General features: G+C 38.1%; 1 protein-coding gene across 1 annotated transcript in view; it reads right to left on the reverse strand.

Annotated features, from left to right (window-relative positions):
- The window catches only part of LOC105564593, a 92,403-nt gene that overhangs the window by 19,211 nt on the left and 60,016 nt on the right, over window positions 1-13,176 (reverse strand). The window contains exon 3 of the mRNA XM_012017074.1: window positions 6,233-6,403. Coding sequence (XP_011872464.1) covers window positions 6,233-6,403 — 171 coding nt within the window. The remainder of the gene's footprint in view (window positions 1-6,232; window positions 6,404-13,176) is intronic.

Below are 13,176 nucleotides of genomic sequence, written 5' to 3' on the forward strand. Positions count from 1 at the left end.
CCCCCAAAAACTGTATGCGACTCTGTCGGTAAATCAAACCACTCCAGCATCCCCTTAAGTGTTTTCGTTTGATTCCGGTTTTACATCTTCGCGCTGCTCGAGTCGACACAGTCGACTAGCGACTAATCGTCCCATTCGATTAATTCCCGCGATGAGCGAATCGCTGGTACGTCGAGTGCGTTTTCCGTTGCGCGTCAGGTATTTCGCGCGAATCCTTACAGTCCTTTGAGGCCTTTGTTCAAATGGTGGCAACCACGCGTGAACGGTACGAGTCATTGTTCGTTACGCATACGGGCGATAATGATTTCCTTGGTGGCGCGCTTCAAATTTGAATCGATCCGCGCTCGTTGTGTTTTACATCGATTCAAACTGCAACTGTTTCACTGTGCGTTCCCGGAATCGCAACGCGAAGCGATGCGCGAATCGCTGGCGAGCCAGATTACGGAGAATCCGTGGCGTGCCGAATGTTTATTTAGGTAAAATACATGCGCTTCGTGGAATTCATATCGCGGTACGTCGCGTTCTCAAACCGTCAGCCCGACTCGCTATCGCGCCGTGTCGCGCGGGGGTCGTCGGAATGAAGTTACCGTCGTTCTCGGGAACGCGGATAAGGGACGAGCGTACCCTAAATCGAGCGACGCGTTTAATTAGCGAGCGGTCTCTGCTGACGTCATCAACCACGTGTTTAATCGCGTTTTGATATTCGGCGAGCGCGGAGGGTGGACACAATGTTCGCAAATCGGTCATTTAACACACCGATCGCAAGCTTCAATCAAATTCGTATTGTTTCCGAATAATTCCCTCGTCGCTCTTAATCCACACATCTATTCTTCTCGGGCCGCTCGCGGTGTAGCGCGTAAAAAATAATCTCGACTTGATCAAAGTGCAGAAGGGGTGCGGCGAGTGTTACAGCGAAGCTTCTTCTTTTCTTCTTTGCCTTGTCTTTTGCCGAAGATCAATATTGAAAATTACAGCGGAGCAAATGAAGTTTGCCGCGCGACTCGCGGACTCTCTCTCTCTCTCCGCCATGTTGGATCGTGTCCAACCAGTCGTCTGTTAGAAAATGGACGAATCAGAATTCCTTTAGGATTTACCCGACGTGTAGTAAAGTCTAGCGAAAACTGTAGTCAGCACGATAGGGCTCGATATTTTATTATTTTATTATTGCTAGACTTCACTACACATCTGGTAAATCCTAAAGGAATTCTGATTCGTCCATTTTTGAACAGACGACTGGTTGAATCTACCAGATATTGTTTTCAGTGTAGGAAAAATAGTATCGTGTGCCGTTGGCTTAAGACCGTGCCCGCGGGACGTCGCGGAACGCGCCGAGCGGATCGTGCAGCCTCGTTTCGCGGCTCCTACGCCGTCATTCTTTCGTCACTGTGCAATAAAGTGCGCGCCGCGCCGCGAGATTAATACCGGAAGTACCATGCAAAGTGCCGCGCGATTGTGACGATATTTTCGCGCGAGGACGTCGCCTCGTCGAGCATGCCGGCGACGCAAAAGGTGCGGCAGAACCACGGGGGAGAGAGGGAGGCATCGGGCGACGGCGTGGGGCAGGCATGTATAATTGTTATTCGTTTATTATTTTGCCGCCCCGCGGCGGATTCCGCCACTTTATCCCGAGAGCGGGCGACTTGATTCGCCCACACGCACGCACGCCACATTATGCGCAATTCGTAATTCGTGATTCGCAGAAATTTGTTGGACATTCGTTATTATTTTATTATTGCTAGACTTCACTACACATCTGGTAAATCCTAAAGGAATTCTGATTCGTCCATTTTCGAACAGACGACTGGTTGAATCTACCAGATATTGTTTTCAGTGCAGGAAAAATTTATTACTTACCACACTATTGTATTCGTCGTTTCGTTCGTGTTAACTTGGACAACTTTTAACTTTTACCTGTTGTTATAGTTCTTGTATCATAAGTCTACAATTAGTTAAGTTTCAATTAGTCAAGAGAACACTATTTTCGCCCAAAAATCGCTCGGCTAGCGAATCACTGCGAATGGCGAATTTTTCCTCAACACTATTCACAAATATACAAATTACAAATCGCGGATTACGAATCGCGCATAGTGCGGCGCTGGCTTTACGCGATGCTCATTTTGCTCGTACAATACCCGCTCGTTCGAGGTTAACTCCGACACGATTCGCCGAGTTCGATCTCCGGTGTGCGAGGAGCGATATCGTGTCGCGTCTCTCACTTACTCGCGCGCTTTTTTTCCCCCCCGCGAATTAATTATGCGAGCGAGTTAACGCGGATATATGCAGCCGCCAGCGGCGACCGCGATCGTTTGCCGCATTAGCATTTCGAAATCAGACGTCTGTTAAAGAGACGGTTTAAACGTTTAACGGGCGCGATAATTATTTTTGCAAGTATTGATCATTTTGGGCTTCGCCGCTTCAATGGGAAAAAATATTTTGTACGTTGCAGATTAACGTAGCGTTACAACGTCCGTTGTTGCGCGTCGGCAGGTGATTTTTTTTATTTCCATTTCGAGGCAAGGGATTTGTGAAAATTTTATTACAGACGTAAATAAAATGCGTGTACGAAAAATGAGATATTATAAAAAAATCACGAAGAGTTCTTTTTTCATATACATCATTAATCGATATATCGAAATTTGTTATTTAAAACGATAATAAATGTAGCGGTAAAATGTTCTGTATTACTTAATCTCATGAAATCCGAATGTATTATTTATCCTACGGGCACCACAGGAAAAATTCAAACGTTAAAAATTGCGTGTAAGAATATCACAGATGAATACAATATATTACAATCTATTGCCTCGAAACGGATATACTCGGGTAGAGCCTAGAAAATATTTTTATAATTTGTAATCCTCCGCCGACTTTATATCATGTGCACAAAGACGTACGGCGATAAGCAGAATGGTTGCAAAACTTTTTAAAAAATTAATTTAGGGACGTGCATTTAGATTCAGATTTACGTTCCAAAATATTTTCTCTGAGGAAAATTTTACTCGAGAAATAGATCGGAAACACTCGAAATGGTTTCGGAATGGCCATCGAGTAAAATATTCCTTGGAGAAGATTTCGGAATCTGAATCTAAATGCACGTTCTTAAATTCATTAAAAAAAAAAGTGTCGCAACCATTCTGTCCACCAGAATATACGCTGAAAAACAAATGTTTGCTACCGTAACTAATCATGATTTGCCAAAAATATTTTGCTACCACAACCATACATTTTTGAACCACAGCAAATGATTTTGCTGTCGCACCTAATACAATAGACACAGTAGCAAAATATTAGCTATCACAACTGAATATTAACTGTCCATATTTTACAAATGAAGTTTAATTACTACATGCAGTTTTTAGCTACGGCGGCTACAATTTTTTTTCGTGTACGAGGCATATGCGAGGTTGTAAGGAAAATTTTCGCGAAAAGAAAGGCGTCTCGTTATTTTCAATTCGTTCCTTTTTTTCAGTTTATCACTCGATCGTAAACAAAAACGCGAAGAGAAATTGAAAAGGGGAAAGGGAAAAAGCGAATATGTTTTCCCGTGGATTTTCGCGTTAGTTTTCTAGATTGCAGACACAAACGTCACGGCGGAATCTGTTACAGAAATAATAAGGTAGCGTATATGTCCTGTACGTGATGTGTACATATGGGAAGATATATTTCGCGACGAAGTGTCGCGGCGAAGACGTTTATGAATTTTTCATGGCACGAGTGCAACTGATTGAGGACGGCGCTATTCTCGCTTTTACGATGAAACTGCCGGGTCGCCGATTATCGTTTTCTTCCTTCGGTGAAAGCGCCACTTTTATATTTCTCAATTACGCATTCATCAAGCGCCGTACTTTTCAAATCGGAAATAGATAAACGACTAGGCGTCCCATTAAATAGTTCGTTTATTTTAATTCGGCGTTTATCGTTATCAGAGTTACCTTAATAAGAAACGTCTCGTTCTCTTTCAATTACAATTCCTTTTCACGGATACACATTTAAATCCTTCGCTACAATTTTCTCTTTTTCTTGCTCTGTCGCCCCTGCGTCTATTTTATCGTATAATTCGCGCTTTTTTTTTTGGCGCATATAGAACAATTTATGAAGAGCCAACGTCGTGGTAATAATTACTAAAAATAGAAACGTTTGTTTGGCATAATTACGCCCGGCTTTTGAAATATCTTCTCTGCAGAGTTGCGAATTGCCCGCGTTACGCGAATTCCGTGAAAACACGTTGTTGTGGAAGCATATTTGTGCCATATATCTTTGCGTCATCGAGGAAAACAATTCGATGCAAAAAGCCAGGTAATAATTTGTAACCGGAATCAGGATGTCGAATTACCGCGTCTACCATGCTGTATTTACGATTTCCAATAACCTGCAATCGATGATTACAAGCTGTCCCTGTTTATGCGCTGCAGGGAGTTATACGAATAAAATGACGCAAACGTCACTATCGTGAGTAGTTGGCTGCGGAATGAGTAACTCAATAACTGTGTGCAGCGATTAATGAGATAATAATTTCATCGTATCGTTCAGAATATAGCAGTATCAATATTCAGGTCAAAATGTCGCCGTTCCTTAGAAACGGCAAATATTATAATAATTAAAACGCAACGTGTATCTTTTCCTAAAAAGGCTCATCAATTATTAAGACAATGGAAATACACCTGTTTCTACCTTGGAGTGTTTAGGAGAATATTTCAATAAGCACTCCACTGTAATTAAGCGTTCTGTAAATTCTCATCGTTCATGAAATTCACGTGAAATTTATTTGCCAGACATTCGGCGAGATCAAACAACTCGGCGAAATAAACTTGCCACAGAATTAAAATAGTCTTAATTAGCAGCAAGAGGCATGCTACTGAAATGTTAAGTATATAAGTACCTATATACAGTAAAGTATGTAAAATTTACATGCTAGCAAAATTGAGACAGAAGAGAGAGAGAGAGAGAGTGAGAGAGATAGGAGGGGGGAGGGGAAGACACAGAAACTCTTACTGTAAAGCCAGAATATTGCACTTGCGAAAAAGACGTATCTCACGATTTCTTCCGAGTTATTTGATCGTATACGAGCAAACAAAAGGTACCATAATTTTCACGTAACATTAAATATCCGCCGGATTGTGAGATGAGAGGTGGCCGTCGAAAAGGGAAGTCGAAATTATTTGCGCGCCATTGTGAATTATTATAATGGACCGCGTCCGGGAATAAAATACCAGTTCACTTTCCATTTATTCTCGTTTATTTCACATTTATTTTCTGCGAATATTACGATTTATCGATTCGTTTATCTCCCAGACTGTAGTCGCGAAGATCTATTTAGATGAGATAATTTTCGAGTTACGTAGCTCATGTATCGCTCATAACATAACGTAAAATTTTCATTACTGTGCTCCGAATATGTTATTGGTGTCTAATTTTATTGAACATACAAAATTACGGTAGCTATTTGAAATGCAAAATATTAAAATTAAAAACTAATTTCTACTGATTTAATTAATGTTATTTCATGCTGCAAATGTCAACAATATCGTCATAACAAAGATACAATTTTGATACGATACTGAAAGAATAATATTGGCAACATTAGGTATATTAAAGATGATCTAGTTCTAGTTTTAAACAGAACATATTTTCTTAAATATTGCTACATAATTAATTTAAAAAATTAAGGATATTATGATAAAACACCTGTTAGCTTTATTTGCTATTTTTTCAAATTCCATAAATTATTAACATGCAGTTATATGAAGTTATCAGAAAAGTCGTTGCAATTTCACATTAATTTATTTCACATTCGTATATTGCTATATTTTTATGTACAAATATTTGATTTAGCTTGAAAGCTTTGCGGATGGCATTGTATATAATAATATTGGAGCAAAATAGTATTATGTTTGAGTAAGACATTTTTAATATTAAGATTTATTTGAATATTTCAATGTATATATTTTTCAGAGTCAACCATAGCTACAATAACTGTAAGTATTAATAAGAAAGATATTTTATTATTTAATTTGTAACAGATTTTAACGCGATAAAACAATTGTGCAAAAAGGATTGTTTGCTTTTCTTTCTACGTATCATACGAGTATGTACTGCATATATAATCTAGATAGAAAAATAGATTAAATATAATTGTAACAGAATCGCAACACAAATTTACAATGTGTATAGCTTTGCGTATTTTTTAATACACATATAAATTTAAAACCAGATATTACGATGAAGCACTTACTTTTATACCATAGTTGCTCTCCTCGTAAATGATGGAAACGTAGCTCCAACCCATCGTCAGTACAATGTCGACCATCGCTTTGACCTGATAGTGATCGCTAGGTATGGTGCGAGTGAAATATTCGAAGCGTTGTTTGTTGGAAAGCTCTGGACTTGTCGAGAAATAGGAAACCTATAACACAATGGCCAAAATTTCGTCTTAAATTATTCACATACGAGCGGCTTGCTGTAAATTTTATAACGTTGGTCGCGTACAATATTGTTACACAGTTTTGTAACAAGAGAATATTTTTCATGTGATATTTATATATGTTATGCATAAAATATTTTTACTTGTATTTATGTAAAATGCAGTGAAACGCATGATGTAGATAAATGACGTTGTTTACGTTTAACCATGCGTTTCTCGAATATTCCTACCTCCTGAGATTTAATTTATATTCAAGTTACTTTACTTAAATCAATAAATCTCTAAAAATTTGCAACTAAACCGTTATTTATATGAGGTTATCAGCTTAGAATATACACGGAGAGAATTTTCTCTTAAAATTTATTCTGAAAATCACGTAGTCGTGAAACAACGCGGCATTTCGAACAATTTTATGAGAGTTTTTTTAAATGCCATGTTGTCCTACAATTATATGATTTTCAAGATAAATTTTAAGAAAAAATTCTCTGCGCGTATACCCCTTATGGAAAAGCAATGAAAAAATTATTAGATAATTACTGTACATTAGTAATTTTTGATAATTCAATTACTGATATACAGTAATTTTTTACTGTTGTAATTAGTTCGTTACTTTTTCGTAAGGGTACAAAATCTAAAATGATGAAAACTATTTGAAGTCAAATTAATACAACATTGAGTTAAATAAAAAAAACGAGTCTCTTAACGAAGCTGAAAATTAGTTTGAATAATTATGTAGTCTCGTTCTGCTTGCAAAGTTTCATATCTTTTTCATTTCTTTTCTCTAAGACTACAATAATCTTCCATAAACTGTATGTATGTAATTTTATTATATAATTTTCTCAGTGACAAGGTTCCTAAACACCTTCAAACTTTGACAAATTTTTTTATGATGAAATCTACAGTATCAATTTGGATTCTGACAGTTTTCATCATTTCAGTTTAACGGCTTAAAACTACCTAATTTCTTAGTATTCAAACATCTACGTTCCCTTTCTGTCTTCGATTAAACTTTTCAGTTTTATTAATTTGCTTGTATTATTCAAATAAAACGCTTTCTGTTAAAAGCTTGCAAATACTAGGAACAAAATAAAAGCTGTTGTCCTTATTATTAAAATAATATAGAAAACGAAAATGCATAATCAATATCTTATCCCTTTCTAAAAAAAGAGTTGCTACTGGCGTGAATCTCGTTTATAATATCGAACAGTTGAGACCTTACTTCTCTTTTAGATTCGTGTCATGCTTCAGCTCGCATGTGAATTTTGACAGTTGTGTAAAAATATCCTAAAGAAAGTTAAAGACTAAGCAAAAAGTTAAAGAAAAAGAAATTAAAGTTAAATATCTTATTGAGTGAAGGAGAATAAAAGAAATTCTTAGTCCAATGAGAGAAAAACGATAACTAATCTTTTTAAAAAGGTATATAAGAGATTTAATTATTGACGCTGTTCCGCGATGCTAATTTTTTCGCTTGGCTTTGTACCACGAGTAGCTGTCAGTACGGAGATCATGTAATATGTATTTCGACAGTGTCTCAACGTCAGATTACATCATTTCTTCTTCCATGAAGAAACTTTTAATGCGTAAAAAATATCATGAATAAATATAAATTAAAACTAATATAAAATAAATATAAATTAAACTAAATAGCGCGCGCAATATTATTTCTAATAAAGTATTTAATACCAATCTATATTATTATTAAAGTAAATAATTCCATAATTTGCCCACAATAAATGAAGATTTGCAATTTAGAAATATACATTTGTATCAACTATTGAGGTAAAATCTCTAATCTTATAGTAACTAGAATTTAAGGTAGTTATTTCGTAAAATTATTTATGTGGGAAGCGCCGGTTCCGAGAAATGACATAGCCGCGTCGTAAACACTTCGGGCGAGAACGGTCTATTCTCATTGTGTCTAATCATTCGCGCGGCGACAGTCGAACGAGTCGGTTAGCGGCCCGCGCCGCTCCGCGTATCGTATTATTTTTCAGCGATACGCGTTCGCGACAAGTACGGGGAGAACCGCGATCGCTCTCTGTGAACAATCAGCGATCGATGTCATCGCGTGATCGCTGAATCCTCGCGATTCGCTATCGATGCTCGGTTAATCGGCAAGACAAATATCTCGCGCGATTCGCACGTGAAATCTGTACGTCCAAAGATCAAAGCGCTAACTTGAAATTACTTCATTGCGATTTATGATCATTTCAACTGCCAAAAACTGAAATTGTTCGGCACAGAAAGCTGCTCTGTAGTTGCAAAGATTTAGTCTCCTTTTCATTCTCGCAGCCAAGCTTGATCCTTGCGAAAGATTTATCGTGGAATTTCATACACACTGGGTATAGAATTTTCAATGTCGTAGGCGGGACAACGAATTCTCCACGTTCGTTGTTTTTCACTCGGCGCGGTGACGTACGATGTTTTTGCGTGCCATCGTGTGCCTGAAGGTCGCTGCGATATCACTCGCTCGCCGAACGTCGAGCCGGCAAGCAGTGGCGACAGTCGCTCCGTGCGTCGTATTACTTTTGCGTTATCGATTTCCAAGACGCGATCGCGACGAGTGTGAGGGTAAAACGCTATTGATTTGTACACGTTTATTATTAACAAATAACGTTCATCGACTAAAGATTATAACTTGTAGTGAAAAATTATTTGCACGTTCAAGCGACGGCTTTTATCAACGTAGCTTTCACGAGACTAACTCATTGTAAGATACGAACGTAAACCGTGGTACTTTGTTGCGATTACATCCCGTTTACGCACCGCGCTTCTAAATTATCTGTCGTTTTCGTGTAATCTATTCTATTTTCGGGAAAAGAGAAAGAAACTTGTGCGGCTTTGGCATTTGCGCTGTAATTCGCTCTGTCGTTCTTCGCGACTCGAACGGGCAGGAAGTAGAGAAAGTGGCTTATCGCGCGTTGTTACATTATCTCGAATAACTATTGCAATTAATCACAACTATCGCCGCAGGTTCCGCTCACATAATTCACTTCGAGGATTAGATTGAATGACTATAAAGATTGTGATACATCGTTTTGTTGCGGACTAATTACTACTTTACCGCAGATTATGCTTGCAACTACAGAGCAGCATTCTGTACTGATTGTGAGCAATTTAAGTTTTTGACAGTTGAAATGACCAGAAGTCGCAATGAAGAGGATTCCGATGCTCGCGTCGCGTTGTATATCGCTGATTTATCCATTATTTTACTTCCTCCGAATCAAAAGTGCAAGTTGTAATTTGTACGACAGAGAGTCACTCGATATTTGTTAATAATATTTCGTGCGTTTCGCGGTATTTCACGTCGCGTACGGGAGTGCCCGAAATTTCGCGCGATCGATGATTTTCGCGAGTGAGTGTTGTGTTAATGCAACAAGGAAATCTGAGAGGAGGAGGAGGTCCAGGAGGCATCGGGCAACGTCGGAGCAATCGTAAGGTGAGTGTTTTACATTTTTATATTATTTGCTACTTGTGCAAAATAGAGCATCTGTTTTTGTTCTGTCATTCAAATCATTCGAACGATGATTCGAATAAGTGTTGCAGACAAAACCATACGTATAAAATTTTGTGAGTCTATATTTAAGAGGGAGACTTTTTCAATATTCTATATAATTATTTTAATAAATACCTGTTTTAAAAAAGATAAAATATAAAGTATATTTAATACAATAATTTCGATTTTATAATTATTCTATAATAATCATACACATATTTGTATTTTTACAGTTTACCATACATATACAGTTAACGATGTACAACGCTGCTATTGCGAGTCGTGTCAGTGAGTGATAAATTACCTTTTATTTTAAATTGACGTTGCGCATACAATACCTTCTTTGCATGTATACAAATTTTTTAAAAATATACAATGCTCAATTATAAACAGCGCGCGCGAAGCGCCGTATATTCTAGTAGAATATAAATAAGGGAGGGAAGAATTATAAATCTGAAGACTATAAATCTATAAACGTTCGATCGTTTTATAAAACCATTCTCCTCTCTTTGTGAAATGTCGTAGATTTCTACGATGTAAAAAGATTGCTGTGTCAATATGTCGAAGTCTCCGTATTCGGTGGTGTAATAACGTTGATATAAAACTCACGTGGAATTTTTATCGTTCACATGTTCTCGATTCCTAAATCTTATACAAAATGTATGGACGTTGAAAAGTTTTATTCCCCTCTTAAATTTGTTTCTAATCCTGAAGCCTATCGAAGAACGATATCGGGTTTTTCATTGCGTTGCACACGACATTATAGAATACGGATATTTGCGTTGGCATTGGGTAATCCTGTTCGTGATTGCCGGCGAGTGGTTGCGCTTGACTAAAAGCGAAGTAAACTTGGATCCTCCTGAAAGTGGCAGTCGTTACTGCTAGCCTCGAATTCTCCGATTTTACTGCCGGGATATACCGAGAGAGCGAAAACGTGTAATGTTTAGAGAGTCACCATGTGCAAACTCGTATGGTTTCCTCGAGAGAGAAGAGCAAAGATAACCGGTTAATTGTATCGTCCGATGCTCTTTAAAGTGATCCATATTACACTGTAAAAATCCGGAGTTGCATCTCACCGGATCTCGTAACGTTACGCAGTGATAAAACGTTCACTAAAAGTATCTTGGCAATCTTAATATTAAAGCGCCCGGGAAGGGGATGTAGCATCAAAGCTCGAGAAGTATAAATAATCAAACAGTTATGAAGCTTCCAGATTCAAGAAAGATTTGAGAATTTAACAATGTAAGGATTCAAAGACTGAAAGGTCGCGGAATCTACGGGCTTAAGCGGCTACAGATCGAAGGATTCGGAAATCAAAGTTCCGTGGAGTCGCGTGTTCAAAGAACAAAGTTTAAGGGGTCTAAGAGTATAGATATTTGACGAACGGCGAGATCAAATACACTTAGCTGTTTGACGATCTAATATAAATAATGATTTACTCGCGAGTATATGAATTTAATCTCGAGAGACGGAGTATTCCTGAAAACGATGACGGCGGTACATAAAGGATCGTTTATCTAAGTCATACGTTTCATCGTAACTTCATAATAAGTTCTATCATCAGTTTGTCATTTATCTATGAGCCAAGTTCTCCCTCTTTCCATACAATGTTCTTCGTTTACCATTTGTGACGCTTATCGAAGAATAGGCGATTTTGGGTTAGCCGCATGTGGCGACGCGGATAATTAATCATCTTTTCGTCGAGGAAGGCGGGCGCGAGGCGACTCCCTCGAAATCGACTTGTCGGTTGATACAATCGCGTTACGCCTTGCAGAACTTTGACGAAGATATGCCATTACCGTTCTTATGATTTTCAACTTGGCTTTTCAGATGACTGTACAAGTTAAATTCCTACCGTGCGCGCACGCTCTCCGTATTTTGACTCGTTAAAGAATATTGATTGGCCCCGAAATAGAGAATGAGATAACATTTTTTTATTACAAAGTTTACTTATAATTTTGCCGCAATCTCCATCGTAGATTTTCGTTTACGTTTTACGCTCGCGATAGGTGGTCTGGTTCGGTTGTGCCCTCGATCGTCGTTCGATTTGTCTTGGCCAGTAACGAGATTTCAAAATGTTCGATCTGTACAAGCGACGTCGATGCGTAAGCATCGGATGAGTTTATGTAGTGAGAAACGAGGCGGGCGTTATCTCACGCCACGAAGGTACCAGCGCTACTTTTCTCCGGAACAACGCGCGTCCTATCATACATCGCGGTAGTTGCACGCCATGGCGAATATATTTATCATGGTTTGTCAGATTCAGAGTGGTTACTATCTACTGTAGTAACGTGCTCGTCCGACCATGCACCGTGGCCGCATCGAAGAATCATACAAAACCTCGGCTCGGTCCGCTTGATTGGCTTGCTCGATTGATTATACGGCGTCTGTATTTTTCTTTGCCTTCGACGTTAAAACGCGAAAATATTGATTGAAAAAATGTATATATAAAACGCGCTTGTGGGCGGGAAGAATAAATTTCATTAATTATTCGCGCGTGATACAAATTCAAGCTCTCAAGATTTTTTTCTCGCTTCTCCTTCCACTTTTATCGCCAATGGCATTAAACGTCTGGAAAATTTCCAATTGGCAATACTTGGAGAGGAATGGGAGAGAAGTTGTAAAATTCTTGACTTCGTTTTACTATAAATAGAATGTAAATGGAAAGAAGTAAATAATAAATTTAATTAATATTATTTATCGATGCGTGCACAACAACAATTTATTATTTGACGAAATACATAACATATATAAATGAGAAAGCTTGCCAATTATATTTGTATCACATACATGATTACATAAAATAACCGATAAAGAGGATACGAACGAATCGGCACGCATCATTGCAATATGTGTTTAAAAAGCAAGAACCGCTGATAATATTTGATTGAAAATTTATCGTCAATACGGAAAATTGAATCTTGCACATTAGATTTTTTGCACAATTTTACACCGGAAAATTCGTGTTTGGTCAAGACTGAATAATGTAGCATATTATGTGTTTTACTGTTATTCGCCGGTTAATTAGAGATTATGTGATACGAATTCTATGCCGAGATGTTTGCGTTTTTTACCATGTCTAGGGCTCATACCAATGCAGCTAGTCCTTTTGTAAAACCTAGGAAACCATGTTATCGTTAATTGAAATGAACCGGCTGCGCCCAAACCACGCGAAATTACAAGCACAATTCGCTACGCCGATAAAATGGAGTAAGGGCATTCTCTCGAATTGTTCGGTAAATTCGCCAATTCTTTATGC

Source organism: Vollenhovia emeryi, unplaced genomic scaffold (assembly GCF_000949405.1).
Source record: "Vollenhovia emeryi isolate VEMERY1.0 unplaced genomic scaffold, V.emery_V1.0 DF939162.1, whole genome shotgun sequence".
Classification (NCBI taxonomy): Eukaryota; Metazoa; Arthropoda; class Insecta; order Hymenoptera; family Formicidae; genus Vollenhovia; species Vollenhovia emeryi.